Source organism: Miscanthus floridulus, chromosome 13 (assembly GCF_019320115.1).
Source record: "Miscanthus floridulus cultivar M001 chromosome 13, ASM1932011v1, whole genome shotgun sequence".
Classification (NCBI taxonomy): domain Eukaryota; kingdom Viridiplantae; phylum Streptophyta; class Magnoliopsida; order Poales; family Poaceae; genus Miscanthus; species Miscanthus floridulus.
The window spans coordinates 34401707-34419936 of NC_089592.1; the positions used below are offsets into that span (position 1 = coordinate 34401707).

Consider the following 18230-nt stretch of genomic DNA (forward strand, 5'->3'; position numbering starts at 1 on the left):
AACCCATAGCAACGTCCGAGATAGAGGGAGCAGCAAATACAGGTGTGCCCATGCTGCTGTAGGGTAACAAGATTTGCTCACGTCCAGACCCCAGAAGCAGATCGGGCTTTGACAGTGGGCCGCAAGCGTGAGGTTAAAAATTTTTATCGAGCCCCAAGTGGGCCGCCGAAGACTCAGCGTGCTTTTTGTCTCGTATTGGGGACGGAAGCATTCGCTGAAAACCCTCGCCGCCGTTCCCTTCTTCCTCACCTTCTCTGCTCTCAACGCCACCAATGTCAGCCGACTCAGCTCGCTGAAAACCCTCGCCGCCATTCCCTTCTTTCCCGACTTCTCAGCGCAACGCCACCAATGTCAGCCGCACCAGAGAGGCCAAGCACGAGAATAGCGTCGATGTGCGCCGCCGCGGAGACCGCGCGGGTCACGCACTCATTCAAGGTCGTTGGCAGGAGCGTGCACAAGGGCTTCGGGGTCGGGATGAGCGTCCGCTCTGCCACCTTCTCCGCCGGAGACCACAACTGGTGCATCAAATACTATCCCAACGGAAACGCCGACAACTGCAAGAACTATGCCTCCGTCTTCCTCGAGCTCGTCAGCAAAAATACCGAGGCGACTGTGCTCTACGACTTCAGGCTGGTCAACCAGGCCACTGGGCTTTCATCCTCCTTGTTCTCATCTAAGGCGTTATTCAACGATGAAAAGCCAAGCTGGGGCCCCCGAAAGTTCATCATCAAGAGCGATCTGGAAGCATCAGGATACCTGAAGGATGACTGCCTCGAGATCGAGTGCGACCTCACTGTAATCAAGGTGGATGAGATTGATGTGCCGCCACCGAATCTGCAGGATGATCTTCAAAAGCTTCTGGAGTCGGAGGAAGGGGTGGATGTGACATTCAAGGTTAAAGAAGAGGTGTTCCAAGCCCACAGAATTGTGCTTGCGATGAGATCGCCCGTTTTCAAGGCTGAGCTCTATGGACCGATGAGGAACAACAAAAAGGGGAGCATAGTAGTTGAAGATATAGAGCCTCCTGTTTTCAAGGCCTTGCTTCACTTCATCTACACTGATTCTTTGCCCATCATGAATGATCTTGATGCAAAGGACCATCATGAAATGGTCAAGCATTTGCTTGTGGCTGCTGATAGGTATGGCTTGGAGAGGATGAAGTTGATGTGCGAGAGCATTCTTTGCAAGAAGCTTGCCATTGACAGTATTGCAACCACTATAATTCTAGCTGATCAGCATCACTGCAGCAAGCTCAAGGATGCCTGCTTTCAATTCATCAACTCTTCAAACAGAATGGATGATGTGGTGGCAAGCCAAGGGTACAACGACCTCAAAAGAGAATGTCCTGCTCTCACTATAGAGATTTGGGAGAAAGCAGCCAAATCTCGTAAGATTTAGTTTGCCTTGGTTGTCGAATTAGGTTATCGTTCGAACTGTTAGTTTGGTTTATAACCATCCTTCTGAATCGTTAGCTTTGTTTTAAGGGACATTAGGGGCTGAGGGTATTACATTTTGCAAAACTTGTCTTTTGTTGTTGGTGGTGGCTGACTGCCACACCATATATGGATCTATGGTACCTAATTAATGTTATGACTTATGACATTTTTATCTACAGCCTAAGCAATATTTTTCTGTCAGTCATTTTCCTTGTGTGGTCTTCTATCATTTACATGTAATTGGCAAGTCTAAAATCAATGACTAATGAGGTGATAGAACATTAGCTGGTAACCACATTGCTGCAACAATATTTTTATTACATCACTAAGATCTTAATCTGACGTTTTGAAATGACTATAGAATTCATATTATCATTCTAGATGTCCTCTTTTAGAGGCATGTAAAAATCACAATCCTCAGAATTCACTTTTGACAGGAAAGAAAGAGCTGTCAGAAAAAAGAAAAAAAACTGTGCAGTCTCTACTGCCATTTTAGCCTGTCCAATCTTTGGCCTATTGATCTACATTGGTTTTGCATAATGTGATATGTACTTTTTCTATAGTGTTGTCAGTAGGTATGTTGTGTGCTATCAATGCCTAAGCCCTATGTTCTGTTGTTTTAAATTTGGTGGCTAAGAAAACCGAAGCAGTCTGTTCTTTTTGCAGAGAAACTCTGAGTGCAATAATAAGATATTTAGTTCTTTTGAACAAAAATACGATATATGATTACCACTTCTTTATAGTGTATGTTAGCGATTTTTCTCTCACTCCAGATATGGGGTGATTTTGCTCAAGGTTCTTCATGGAGGTGGTAGCCTTGTATATATGATCCAAGAATTAATGTTAAGATGTGAATTCTCTCTGATGAAAATCGTGTGCTTAGAATATCTAATATACAAGCATTTTGTTTTATTGTTGTCGTGATGGCTATCCAACTGGGCTAATTAATTCCTTGTTAATTGCAGTAGTAATGGTATAGAGTAGTTGATAGATTGAGATACTATTTTTCTTTCAAGTTATTTGTTAGCCGTAGGATGTGAACTATATACGCACAAGACATCATCAGTCAGAGATTTGGACAATGAGCTGACTTATTGTGATCACTGAAATAATGGTGGTGAGGTTTTGATTCTTTTGTTGAAATAAATATCTCTTCTTCAGTTTATTAGCCTTGGCCTGTGTGTCCATAATGTTTCCAGTTTTCCATAGCTTTTTTTTTCCTTTTGATTACTCAAAAAGTAATTAGTCAGTAAAACATGGATGAACAATGACATCATGATTCATAACAAGTCCAATGTGAATCCATATGTAGCATTAGAAAATGATGAACTAATATCAGTAACATCATCAATTTGTCTATTATTTTGATGCTGCCATTGTGGTTATACCCATTTCCAGATGAGGACAATGTTGTTTTTTCCACAGATATCAATATTTTGTTTTCTTAGAATACATGAACTTCTGGAACCAAACCAGTTTTTCCATCCATCTCATCCAGTCTGCTTCATTTTTGTATTTATTAGTTTAGATTAGCAAAATAAATTTAACTTTCAATAATATTTTATAAATTTAACTTCCCATAATATTTTAGACTAGTAAAATAAATTAGCTTCACAAATAAGTTCTAAGGCTAAGGTTCAGCCGAAACAGTAAATTTGAGCACAAAGATATGTACTTGTTTGGACAGAGCAAACTGAAATTCAGTCTGCTCCAAACTCAGCTGAATACTGTTCTGAAGACCCAGCTCAATGATGTCCTAGCCAATCAACTTAACGGTAAACATTCAGCCGAATGCTTAGAATATTGTTGTACACAATTATTAGAAAACATCCATAGTTGGCTCAAGATTCAGAGTTTAAACCCTATGAAGACTACCTGCAAACTCGCACTGCTAAACTGAAAGAACACACATGCTGATACTTTAGAATGCGAGATGGAAACCTAAACTGGTGGAGGTAGGTGATGGAAACAAGCATTGCTGATGCGTCGGCAGTGCAAGGTGAACTGATTGGCATCTTCAGGTCGGCCTTATTACGGCCCAGACCAGATGATTTCTTACTGTCTGGTACTTCTTGATGATTTTCACTCACGTATGTTTGATGTTTCCTTTAGACCGCAAATCCAATGTTCGGCAACACATAGTAGAATTCATCCTCTATATCCACACACACACACACTACTACTCTCTGTGACGATTCTCGTGTCTTTAGATCTCCCTGCAGAAAGGCAAGCTACGCGAACCGTGCCCTTCACAATCGCACCATAAATAAAATTGCATTTGAACTTTCTTAAGTCATGCATCCATTTCAACGCTCTGAATTCCACCCAGCTCCTTTTGTTTGATTTTCTTGTGGAGTTCCCGTGCCGTGCCACCAACTATGGGATCGACACGTAGCTCTGCGACACCTTCTCCGACTGCCTCCGACGTCGAGCACCAACACAAGTCCACAAATGCTCCATCGAGCAACCACTGCCCCTCGCCGCACTGTTCAGCGGCGTTGCCGTCGAGCAGCCGCCCACGGATAAACGAACTACGGCGTCGTGTTCAGCTTTACCAGCCAGGTGCCCAGGTCCCATCCGAGACTGAACCACAAGTAGAAGCAGGTGAAGTCCCGACTCACGAAACAAGAGGATTGTGTAATCGCACGTATCCAACACCTGCCCCAGAAGAATCTGTGAGCTTATTGCTCTCCCACCGGCCACAGCACGCGCCTCGCATCCCAGAAAGGAAGATGCTTCTATGCTCTCTGTGTTCAGAGTTGAAGGACACCTGCTGTCCACGACTGTGTTCTTCACTTACACCCCGGCCTTTGGTGTAACAATTAAAACATATACTATTTCACTAAATGAAGCTGAAAATGGAGAAGGAAGCGTGACATCAAGAGCCATATCAATCAGCAAGACATGGTCACATGGTAGCAATTCAACAACGAAGGTAAAATGGTGGTATGAAGATAGCTAACTTAATCTGCTGATACAACCAAGCGAAGTTTTAGCTGCGAATTGAGCAGTACTCTACTCCAGAGAGTATAGCAAACACATCAGAGGCACGTGCCACTGGGTCACCCACTTATATATCCAGTAATAAGCACTTACCCGGATAATGGAGCCGCACAGGCAAATGATACTGCTATATCATCGCCTCTGCTTCTGTCAATTTTGGAAACTTCTACATCACCACTCAGGAAATCCATAAACAGTTGAACCAATCTGACTTCAGTTGAACGATGCAGTTTCAAACATGTTGCTCTTTGTAACGGGAATAAATGAATGCCGCCTTCATCTTTTGACATAGGAGAATGTCATGTAAGAAGACCAAGACTACAAGCTGACCACTGTACCACAGTGCAAGGTGCTGCATTACACAATGGACCATATAAAAAGTTCAAAAGTGCTTATAAACCAGGTGGTATGCATGGATCCCATCATATGAACACCCAACAAAACAAAATTAGATCATTTGCACAATCCTAATTTAAATGATTCGCAAAAACTTGGTCCTCCATAGCTGATAACTTGATGCTTAACCATGAACCTCATGGCTCACAATAGTCACAGAAAATGATGAACAAAATTAAGAAAGATTCCATCTAAAATGACCCAATAAAAATTTGTGTAAAGAAAAAACATAAAAAAATGTTGCAGCTGTCTGCAGGACCTTGAATAATCTACTTAATAACAACACCCTACCAAGATATATCAAAAGGCCTACAGACAAAATGATATTATATGGTAACAAATAATATCACGCTAAGTCAATATCACAACTAAATAAAAAAATAACTCACAAGAAACAAAAGAGTGCAATGTTTTGAATGTAATCTACTGAACAAGAAACAATCTAATAGATTAGCAGCTTTTTTTTCAAAACGAAAGGGTGAAAAAGGAATACAAAGACAAGGTATTAGAATTATCTGCAGCCTAGCTTTACCTAGAGTTGTTATACAAAATATAAGCGGGAAATGGAAGATTAACAAGGTAGGAAACCTAAAATTCTAAAAAGAAATAAAATATAAAGCGTTGCCAAATCAATGAAATTAGTAATAAATACACAAGGCTTGGTGTTGAAGAAAAAAAAGGAGCAGATAGATTCTATGAAATAGCAGGCGCAGAGTTCAATTCTGTGTCATAACGCACATCATTGCTACATGCTACAGGCAAACTGAGATGGTGGAGGGATATTCAGCTACTCTACGTGGCCATGCACCCTGCACCCACAGCTGTTGGCCCAACAACAATGCACTGCAAACAAAAAGGCACGAAGCACAGGGAGGAGCACGATAGATCAATCTATTGCTTAAGAGTTTGTTGTACACAATGCCTAGCTTATATAGGATGGATTACATGCTACTGACTCAAACATCTGCCAAAAGGATCTCCTAACAAACCAACTCGTATACGACATCTATTATCCTGAAGGGCTAACTAAGATGATGAACTCCTGGAAACTCCCGACTCAGCCACACTGTTTCTCCTTGTGGGCCTTTTGTTTGCGCCTAGAATACTTCACTCCCAAATAAGATAAACAGATGGAAGAAATTCCAACTTTCAATTAATACAGATGGTTTAAAAAGCCAAAACCAAGCATGTGTGAGTGTCCAGGATGGGAGCATAAGTTGTCTCAAAAATAAAACCAAGTTTCTGTGGGCTGCGGATGGTAGTGCAAACAAGTATACTTTTCAGGATGTTTCTGAGGATGCATAAAATTTTAGTAGAACTATATAAGAAGAAGAGTAAAATGCACCCAGGGTCCTCAAACTTTTTGAGCATTCCTGTCTAGATCCTCAAATTAAAAAAAAACGACTATCTAGGTCCCTAATCTACTGTAGTCGCACACCAATGATCCAAAACATGCCACACTAACACCAGCATCTGACGTGGCATGCCACATAGGCACCTGCCGGATGTTGTGGCCATGCCACAGTAGGAGGCGCTGGGCATGCAGCATGCTGCCGCGGTTCGGGCACAGAACAGGGGAGGTCGCCGGTGGCTACTCCAGTCGTGGCCCAGGCGGGGGTGCACCTATGGGGCTGCGCGGCTACCGACGACGAGCAAGAGCACCCCACCTCGCCGCCCTCCACCATGGCTAGGATGGGCTCACGTCGCACTCTGCGTCTCTGCTCCAGGGTCGCCAGTACCACTAGAGGAGTGCCTCCAGCGGGGACCTCGACGGCAACTAGGCGTCAAAGTCCTCGTCGTACATGGCCTGCGGCACGCCGTCGCTTTAGTGCTCCATCTGCGCCGGCCGCCGCCAGAAGTTCCACACGCCAACGGTGAACAGGCGAGCGCATGCGACAACCGAACTGCGCATGTTGTACGCGTAGTACTCCGCCACGGAGGGCCTCGGGTGCGTGGATCGCTAGTATAGAATAGACTTTGGGTTTTTGACTTTAGTCCCGACAGGAATTTGGTCTGGGAGTAATAGGAGATTTAGTCCGGTTAGAACCATCAACCGGGACTCGAATCCTCGACCCAACAGATAGTGCAGCAGGAACCTTTAGTCCCAGTCTGTGGTATAAATTAGGACTAAAGATCGCCTTTCAATCCCGGTTGGAACCATCAACCGGGACCAAAGGTCTCGCTGGCCTTTTATCCCGGGTTTTGGCTCCAACCAGGACTAGAAGTTGATCCTTTAGTCCCGGTAGATTCCATCAACCGGGACTAAAGGTCCCTACCTATATATACTCGCTTCCACTGTCCCCCAAGCCCGAGACACAGGTCAAATCTTTGGTCTTTGCTTGTGTGCATGTGTTCATTCGTGTTCTTGCTTGGGGGAGCAAGTTCTTGCTCACAGCCACCGGCTTCATCTCTTCAATCTTCTAAAGGTTAGCAACTTCATCTTCTAATCTTTCATTGCTAATAATGTAGATCATTTCATGGTTTATAAACATAGAAATATGTGGTTTTTAGATTAGGAATAATAATGGTGGATTTTATTTTTATTTATACATCATTTCTTCATAACCTTAATAAACATTTATACTTTTCTAGATTTTTGTTATATATATATATATATATATATATATATATATATATATATATATATATATATGCTATTGGGAGCATATGGCTCCCAATAGTTATTGGAAGCCCCAGTCCAAACTATACCTACCTGGTTGCACCAAACCAGCCTCCCATCAACCCAACCGAACTAGCCCACCGGCCCACCCACAAGCCCACCAATCCAACCTTCTCAGGACCAATATATTTTCACCAAACCCGAATCAACACCCATCCACTCCTGGTTGCCACCCCCTGCTACGTGGCGGACGGGACGATGACGGTGGCCCCGACCCTCCACGTTCGGCGACGGCATCGCCCCGCGCCCTCCCCGAGGAGCGTCGAAGTGGCACTGCCCCTCCCCATCCGGCGTCGTGGCCCTGCGCCCTCCACCGACCGGCGATGACGTGGCCCCACCCCTCCCCAGGCCGACGACGACGCGGATCCGCCCCTCCTCGAGAAGTGGTGGCGAAGTACGCCCATCCCCGAGCAGCAACGGCGCGGCCCCGTGCCCTCCCCCACCTACGACGATGTCGCCCCGTACCTCCCCAACCTACGGCGGCGCGGCCCCGCCCTCCCCTGATCTGTAGCGACGTGGCCCTTCTCCAGTGACCACCGCTTCCTCCCGCACGGCTCGTGGACAGAGGCCCGAGCGGCCAGGGTGCCGACGGCATGGCTCTACTACAGGGTTTCACGCGGACGTGGGGGCTAGGTGTGTCCGCCAAGGGTATGGACAAGGTGGACTCGTCGGCCGGTGGCGGCTGCCAGCGCGCGCGTCGTCCACACATGTGCCAACGGGCCTGATTGGGGAGGTGTAGTCGCTGGTGGCGTTGGATGCCGGCGTTGGATGTCGTGGCAGCAGGCTAGAGGCCGAGCACCCTTAGATTCCGGCCCCAAGCGGCGCGGTGGTACCCAACAGCCAACAGCGCTCCCTCCCCGGCCACGAGCGCGAGGCCCCAGCCCCTTCCCCAACATTTCTGGCAGCGTCATCAACGCATTGTTTTTCGTTTTTATTGATTCTGTGTTACTATGCTTGTGTGCAGAAGTTTCTATGCATGGCTAAACTATAAACTTGATATGCATTCTATACATTGTTATATAAAATTTGTATACATTATTGGAGCAGTTACACATATAAATGTATACTTGGTTAGAGCACTCTTCTATGCATTGTTAGAACACTTAGACGTACATTGTTGAAATAATTATCTATACGTTTCTACACAATTATATACATGGTTGGTAAACAGTTATATACATTGTTGGAGCGGTTTCAGCGTATCTTGACCATTGATTCTATGAATCCGATTGTCCATCACATGCAATTTTTCAAATTTCAAATTTCAGAGAAGACGAGATCGTCTTCGCGTTTTTATGCTTGTGGTCTCCATGTTCTATGCATTGTTCCCATGTTAATTATACACCCCTATATTGGGAAGCATGATATTGGTGGAGGCAATTATGGTTATGTCAGGTGGAATGTCCATCTCGTGGAGAGTTTTTTACACGGTAACAAAATTATTTTTTATTCATTCGATCACTAATTTCTATGCAACGTCGGCGCCAAAAACTTTTATGCGCATCTTGACCGGTGATTCTATGCATCTAATCCGCCATCACATGTCATGATTCAAATTTCAAATCTTGAAAAAAGACGATAACGTCTACATGTTTCTATGCTCTCACTCATAAGTTTCTATGCGTAGACGAAAGTATGATGTTGATAGAGGCAATCACGGTTGTACCAGGTGGAATGTTCATATCGCAGAGAGGTTTTTACGTGGTAACGAAATTATTTTTTATTCGTCAAACCTCTAATTTCTATGCAACGTTAGTGCCAAAAACTTTTCTACGTATTTTGACCCTTGATTCTATTCATCTAATCAGCCATCACGTGCCATGATTTAAATTTCAAATTTATAAATTTTAATTTTTTATCAAAAAAAATATTCACAATGAATCTTAAATCGTGCACAAAAATATCAGGAGTTCAATGGTAAAAACCATTTTTGAATCGGATGCTTCGTTGAGGAATTATAATGAAAAAAGAAAAGATATTATATTGGGTGCATGCATGCATGCGTCAGCTTTGTCAAGTTCAGCCTGTCCGCTTGTTGGTTTCAGCCAGAGCTTATTAGACAGCTAATAGTATTTTCCTCTCACAATAAACCAGTACCAGCCGAGCTTATCAGTCTAGAAACCAATCAGCGAACAGGCTCGTTGTGTCAGGTGAAACGTCCAGCTCGCAAGGAGATTTCTATGTGGTAATGAAATAATTTTCATTCACCCAACTAGTAATTTCTATGCAACGTCGCGACAAAAATGTTTCCACGCAGCTTGAACTGAGATTTTATGTATCCGATCTGCTGGGTCTACAGTTGTCCTCTACCTACGCGCACGTCAGCCCTACGGACCTAAATGGTTGGGCTGGCTAGGGGGATGGTTGGGGCTCTCGTTATCTATTTGGAGTCTTGGGTTTCTAATAGCGCGGTATATATATACACACACGCTATTCTACATCCTAGGTGTAGAATACTATTCTACACCAAACTGTTATACTGAACAGAATTAAGTCTCATTCAGTACTCGTATTTTTAGTATTGTTCGGTATTTGGTGGTCCTATGTGTAGTACTGAGTGATACTGAACGCGGTTCTGTAGTATTCAGTATTTTTTCTGGTCAGTTTTGACTTTATTCTATATATATACACGGCAGTGCTATTCTATACCCTAGGCGTAGAATATTATTCTACACCAAGCTGTTATACTGAACAAAATTTAGTATTGTTCAGTACTAGCATTTCAGTATTATTTAGTATTTTGGAATACCATGTGTAGTATTGATTGATGCTGGACGTGGTTCAGTACTACTCCGTATTTTTTCTGATCAATTTTGGCTTGTATATATTTAGGTACTATTCTACACCAAGCTGTACTAAACAAAATTTGATATTGTTTAGTAGTCTATTCGGTACTGTTTAGTAGTCATGTTTTAGTATTATTCAGTATTTTATGATACTGTGCGTAGTACTAACTGATACTGAACGTGGTTCAGTAGTACTCAGTATTTTTTAGGTCAGCTTTAGCGTGTGGTGTATAATACTATTCTACATCTAGAGTTAGAATTACGCTGCCGTATGTGTGTGTATATATATATATATAATATTGGGCTACAACCTTGTGTAGCTGCGCACGCAGTGGATGCCGTTGGATGTGATGCTATGTAGCAACACTGTGCTGCTGGCAGCGCTCAGTTGAAAGGTCCTAATAGCTAGAGGGAGTGAATAGCCTATAAAAATTTCTATAATAATACTTAGTAAACCGGTTAGATAAATATGAGACGAAGAGAGTGTTGCGTTAGCCTACTAAAAATACAAGGCACCTACCACAATTCTAGTTTATATAGTCTCTATCCACACAATGGCTATGTCAAAGTAAATGGCCAAGAGAGTGAGCTAGAGCCGGCTATGGGGCTTAAATAGAAGCCCCTATGAAATAGAGCCATTGTACCCCTTCATTGGACACTGCTCGGGGTGACCGGACGCTCTGTTCAGATCGACCGAACACATCTTGCCAGTGTCCGGTCAACGGATGGCTGTCACGTCATCCCTCTCTTCAAATACTGAGCGCCCGATCCCAACGGTCAAGTGATGACTGGACGCAGCACACTGCTACGACTGGACGTAGGACCCCAGCGTTCGGTCACTTCCAGTAAGCCTCCACTCACGACCGGACGCTCTGTTCATGCCCGACCGGATTCACCCAGCGTCCGGTCACTCACTGTCTCCTCTGTGCGCTGCCACGTCAGCAGGACCGGACGCACCCCGTCAGCGTCCGGTCACGAAGTGACCCAGCTTCCGATCGAAGACCGACGCCAGCGTCTTCACTGCTTCCACTGACCGGACGCTCCGGTCCAGTTGAGACCAATGTCCGTTGCACTCTGTGGAACCCTGTCTTTTCTGTACAGGGCATCGGTGCCACCATCTGAAAGGTCCTAATGGCTAGAGCGGGGGTGAATAGCCTATTAAAATTTTCTACAACAACACTTAGCAAACCGGTTAGACAATTATAAAGCGAAGCAAGTATTACGCTAGCCTACTAAAAATACAAGCCACCTACCATAATTCTAGTTTGTATAGTTTCTAACCATACAATGGCTATGTCACTATACTAAGTTAGTGTGCTCTCAAAGGCTAACTAAAGAGCTACACTAACCAAACTAACAAGCTCTCACAACTAGCTACACTAAAGAGCTTGATAACTAGTTTGTGGTAATATAAAGAAAGTGAGCAAGATGGTTATATCGCCGAGTCAAGGAGTGAACCAATCAATCACAAGAATGAATACCAATGAAGACTAATCACCTTAGAATCAAATGATGAAACAATGTTTTTTTACCGAGGTTCACTTGCTTACTGGCAAACTAGTTCTCATTGTGGTGCTATACTCACTTGGAGGTTCATGCGCTAATTGACATCACACGCCAAACCCTCAATAGGGTGCCGCACAACCAACACAAGATGAGGATCACACAAGCCACGAGCAGTTCACTAGAGTACCTTTTGGCTCTCCACCAGGGAAAGGTCAAGAACACCTCACAATCACCATGATTGGAGCCGGAGACAGTCACCAACCTCCGCTCGACGATCCTCGCTGCTCCAAGCCATCTAGGTGGCGGCAACCACCAAGAGTAACAAGCGAATCCCGTAGCAAAACATGAAGACCAAGTGTCTCTAGATGCAAACACGCAAGTAATGCACTTGGATTCACTCCCAATCTCACAAAGATGTTGAATCTATGATGGAGATGAGTGGGAGGGCTTTGGCTAAGTTCACAAGGTTGCTATGTCAATACAAATGGCCAAGAGAGTGAGCTAGAGCTGGCCATGTGGCTTAAATAGAAGCTCCTATGAAATAGAGCCGTTGTACCCGTTCACTAGGCATAACTCAGGGTGACCGGACGCTCTGGTCAGATCGACCGGACGCAGGACCCTAGCGTCCGATCGCCTGATGCTTGCCATGTGTCAATGGCTTCAAACACTAATTGCCCGATCTCAATGATCATTAGTACATTTAAGTAGTGACCGGACGCGCTGCTCAAAGTGACCAGACGTAGGACCCCAGCGTCCGGTCGTTTCTAGTAAGGTTCCACTCATGACCAGACGCGTCCGGTCAAACCCGACCGGACTCACCCAGCGTCCGGTCACACAGTGTCTCCTCTATGTGCTGCCATGTCAATAGGACCGAATGCACCCCGCCAGCGTTCGGTCATGAAGTGACCCAGCATCTGGTCGAAGATCGACGCTAGTGTCTTCACTGCTTCTACTGACCGGACGTGCCAGTCCAGTTGAGGCTAGTGTCTGGTCCACTATGTGAAACCATATCTTTTCTATACAGGGCGCTGATGGCACCATTGGACTATCCAATCATGGACATCTCAAACTCATTACCCATCATCTTTCCAAACTCTTCACAAAAGTCCTGATTGGTTGATCCAAATATGATGTCATCAACATAGATTTGCAACACAAATAAATCTTCTCCAATCTTCTTGATGAAAAGAGTGGTGTCAACCTTGCCCATCATGAACCCTTTAGAGAGTAGGAAGTCCCTCAATCTCTCATACCATGCTCTAGGTGCTTGCTTCAAGCCATATAATGCCTTCTTCAACTTGTACACATGGTCGGGTTTCTCATCATCTTTAAAACAGGGAGGTTGCTCAACATATACTTCTTTGTTGATGTAACCATTGAGAAATGCACTCTTAACATCCATTTGATAGAGTTTGATATTGTGGGCACAAGAATAGGCTAGCAAGATTCTAATTGCTTACAATCTAGCAACGGGGGCATATGTTTCTCTAAAGTCAAGACCTTCAACTTGTGTATATCCTTTTGCTACCAATCTTGCTTTGTTCCTTACTACTATCCCATCTTGATCTTGTTTATAAAGACCCATTTAGTTCCAATCATATTGTGTCCCTTTGGTCTCTCTACTAATTCTCATACCTGATTTCTTGTGAAGTTATTCAATTCTTCATGCATAGCATTCACCCAATCAACATCCTTCAATGATTCATCTATCTTCTTTGGTTCAATGGATGACACAAATGAGAAATGCTCACAAAATGAAGCCAATCTTGGTCTTGTTTGTACACCTCTAGAAATATCACCAATGATAGTGTCCATTGGATGATCCCTTGCAACATTGGTTGGTTTGAGGATTAGAACTTGATTGCTTGCACTTGCTTGATCAATGGGTTGAGATGATGTACTAGCCACTTAATCTTGTTCATTGTCATGAGATACACTTGTACTAGCTTGATTTGTATCATCTTGCACATTTGAGTTAGAGAGCACTTGCACTTGATCATCTTCATTATCATTCACTTGCTTAGGCCTCAATTTACCAACATCCATGTTCTTCATGGCATTTGAAAGTTGAATGCCTCTAACATCTTTCAAATTCTCACTCTCTTCTTGTGAACCCTTGGTTTCATCAAATTCAATATCATGAACTTCCTCAAGAGTACCACTATCCAAATTTCAAAGTCTATATGCTTTGCTTCTATGGAATAACCAAGTAGGAATCCTTCATCACATTTCTTGTCAAACTTGCCCAATCTAGTTCCTTTCTTCAAGATATAGGATTTGTAACCAAAGACCCAAAAATATGCAATGTTGGGCTTTCTACCATTCAAGAGCTCATATGGTGTCTTCTCTTTCAATGGGTGACAATAGAGCCGATTGCTACAATAGCAAGCCATGTTGATAGCTTCAGCCCAAAAAGATTGACTTACATTGTGCTCATTAAGCATAGACCTTGCCATATCAATAAGTGTTCTATTCTTCCTCTCAATAAGGCCATTTGATTGTGGAGTGTACTTGGCCAAGAATTGATGTCTAATTCTAAATTCATCACACAACTTATCAATTTTAGTGTTCTTGAACTCACTACCATTGTCACTTCTAACTCTCTTGATGGTTGTTTCAAACTCATTGTGAATGCCTTTGATAAATGATTTGAATGTTGCAAACACATCACTTTTGTCCACTAGAAAGAATATCCATGTGTATTCAGTGTAATCATCCACTATCACAAAGCCATATTTGTTACCACCAATGCTAGTGTATTGTGTTGGCCCAAACAAGTCCATGTGCAACAACACAAATGCTTTACTAGTGCTCATCATGCTTTTCTTAGGATGGGTGTTTCCAACTTGTTTGCTGGCTTGACAAGAGCTACAAAGCTTATCCTTCTCAAACACATCTTTCAAGCCTCTAACCAAGTCATGCTTAACCAATCTATTCAATTGTTTCTTTCTAACATGACCAAGCCTTCTATGCCATAACCAACCCATGCTAGACTTAGTGAACAAACATGTAGATAATTTAGCTTCGCTAGCATTGAAATCAACCAAGTATAGATTCTCATATCTAAAGCCTTTGAAGATCAAATTTGAGCCATCTACACTTATGATCTCTACATCATCTACCCCAAATATGCATTTGAATCCAAGATCATACAATTGAGCCACGGATAGCAAATTGAAGTTCAAGCTCTCAACTAGCAACACATTGGAAATGCTCATGTCATTGGATATTGCAATCTTACCATGCCTTTTGACCTTGCCTTTGCCATTATCACCAAATGTGATACTATCATAACCATCATTGCCATTGGTGTTGATTGAGTTCAATATTCTTACATCACCGGTCATGTGTTGAGTGCACCCACTATCAAGAACCCAATGCCTTCCTCTGGCTTTGTAATTGACCTACAAAAGAAGATCAATTCCTTTTAGGTATCCAAACTTGCTTGGATCCTTAAAGGTTAGTCACTATGCTCTTAGGTAGCCAAATAGCTTTCTTCTTTGAGCCCATCCATGGTTTACCAATGAACTTAGCATTTACACCATTTGCACCCTTGGTAAGCATATAGAAAGAATCAAGCTTAATGGAGGATACATTAGCATTTTTGCTCTTGTTGTTGCATTCATGCTCTTTGTGACCAACTTGCTTGCAACTAGTGCAAAATCGACCATTGTTCTTCACAAAACTAGTCTTGTGAGGAGCAAAGGTCGCCTTGCCTTTCTTGGGGTATAGCCCAATCCTTCTTTGTAGAGAGAAGCTCTTTGGCTACCGAAGCACATAAGCAAGCAGTTGTAACACCTCTGGTGTTTTGACCTAACACTAAAATTTGACATGTCATCATATGCATTGCAAAGCATTCATAAAGTAGAAAATTTTGAATGTATTCACTAAATAAGGTTTATTTCATAATGTTATTATTTCATGTGATGTGATTCAAAACCCTAAATAAAGATCATGACCACAAGGGTCAAATTTCATGTGATCATGTGAGACCATGTGTCATTTGACTCAAATAACCCTAATGGGTCATGTCACTGGTCAAAAATCAAAGTTAAAGCAAAAGGTAAACAAATCAAATTTGAATTCAAATTCAAATCATAAAAGTCATTTTTGCCCCTTTTGTCTAATTCAAAATCCATGTGGAATTTGGGGTTGAGGTAAAAAGCAAAGTTGAAGATTATTTTATAAGGATCAACTTTGGTATTCAAAGTTTTTCAAGTTTACATATAAAATTTGGAGTAATTTTGAAATGATTCAAATACTCAAATGCATCCCAAATTCAAATTTCAAAATGAAGGCAGAATTTGAAAATGTTCCTAGAAGCAAAGTTGTAGAGTTTGAAAATTTGAGCAACTTTCAGTTTTGGAGATTTTCAACTTCTTTGGAGCCTCTGTTTCACCGTTACTGGCCTTGTTTCACTGGCGTAACACTGCCGTGCCACCGCGTCCACCATGGTCGGCGTTAGCTTTGTTCCATGTTGTAATCGACCTCCAAAGTGCCACTGATCGATGCGCCTAGCTCTTGTGAGCATGTTAGTGCTTTGGCCGTCGCTGTTAGACTCACCGACGACGAATTAGCACCGGTCAGCGCCATCACAGCCACAGTCAATGCCCGAGGTTGGGGATGACAGGTGGGGACCGGCTGTCAGTGAGAGCCAGAGAGAGAATAGTGACTTTTGTTATTTTCTGATTTTGAATAGTGCTGAATCTTTGGAAATTTGTAGGAAAATAATCATAGCTCCAAAAATTCTAAAATTTTGTATGTAGCCTCTATACATGCTATAGTATGGTTTAAAAATTTGAAACTTGAAATTTGAATAAATTTTTAATGTTCAAATATTCAGTCCATTAATTAATAAATGTAATTTCCATGATTTTTGTAGGCCACTGTATAACTCCAAAAATTATGAAATTTGTTTTGGTACACTAATTTGTCATGAGGAAGCTTACATAAAATTTTGAGGTCATTTGGAACAAGTTCATTTTTGGGCTTATTTCCAAATTAATTCAAAAATAAATAAAAGCAAACCCTAAGTGCTTGATTAGTGTTGAATCTTGTTTTGGTCATGTTTTGTGACTAGTAGGGTTTCAAGATTCATTTGGTCAAGTCACATGTGTGGTTCTTGATGGTAGGATTGCAAGTTGGTTTTGTTGGCTTGCAACTGTACTGTGAAATAAAATCCTTTGCGGGGTGTTTTTACATTTCATGTACCGTGAAAGCATCATGTTTACATTATCATCATGTTAAAGCATATGTTATCATTTCGTGTAGAACCCGAGAATGAAACGATTCTAGTTGAGCAAGTTCTAGAAGAATCCTCGGTTGTCACGGGGTTCGATAATTGTGGTACTGATCCGGAACTCGAGATCGTCAACGATGGCAAGCCCCGGTTCATGCATTAAACCCTTACCTTGTTTACTTTGAAAAGTTTATCACCTATGTTACCTATTGCATTAAGTTGACTTATTCAAATGTTACCTACTTGATGCATTGCCTACCTTGATAATTGTTTACCATCCTTGAAGAGGTTTTCATTTACAAAGGCGTAGTATGCTTAGTATGCTTTATGGTAGGTTTTCAAAGTAAAAGTTTCGATACAATCAAAGATGGCATACTGGCCAAAGAAAGAAAGAAGATAGAATGAACTAGAGACTAGTCGGGTAACTTATCTTGAATGTTGGGTAAGGTTGCCGACTAAGTCGCTTAAAGGCCACTCATTGTGGATCTTCTGAACGAGACACTTTGTAGTACTGGTCACATACTCCGGTAAGCCTACTTCGGCTAATCTGATACTAAGATGAATGCCCATGCACTAGGAGTGGAGAGATGGCGGGAGTAGCGTATACCCTCGTGGCTGGAATGTGGCCGGATTTGAGGTGTGCTATGCTCTCGGGTGGCGTGGAGACGGCTTAGTATAGGAGGACCCGGTAGCGAGGTTGATATATGCAAGATTAAGTTCTACATATGTCGTGTGATAAGTAATCCCCAGCTGGGACTTGAATCAATTCGAATTGCTGGTGCTCCGCGGATATGGAGACTCGATTCATTACAGAAGCAATGCAGGACTGGTGAATTACTAAAATATGAGAAAAAGAATGGAATGAGAAGGATTGGAATATGGGAAATGTACATTTAGTTGAGGTAATGAACTAAAGGAACTTAAGGGTAAAACTTGAAAATAGAATGGAGAATAGTAAGCTTTTGGCAAAGAACTTTTGAATCTTGCTACATCCTTACCTTGCCCCAAACCCCTGCATCTCTAAAGTCTTACATCCCGTTATGTCAGGTTAGTCTTGTTGAGTACCTTTGTACTCAGGGTTTGTTAACCCTTGTTGCAGGTGAGTCGCATGCGTAGGCTTGTTTTGGTCCCTGCTGCATGTCTGTGTTTGAAGTCAATGACGATGAGGAGTGATGAATGGCCTT

The 18230-nt window shown here is 42.6% G+C and overlaps 1 protein-coding gene across 1 annotated transcript; it reads left to right on the forward strand.

The window, feature by feature from the left end:
* Window positions 1-217: 217 nt before the first annotated feature.
* LOC136502077 (BTB/POZ and MATH domain-containing protein 1-like) lies at window positions 218-1580 on the forward strand. The gene has a single exon (XM_066497566.1). It carries the CDS (start codon window positions 349-351, stop codon window positions 1396-1398), a length of 1050 nt encoding a protein of 349 aa, XP_066353663.1. The 5' UTR covers window positions 218-348; the 3' UTR covers window positions 1399-1580.
* Window positions 1581-18230: the final 16650 nt, after the last annotated feature.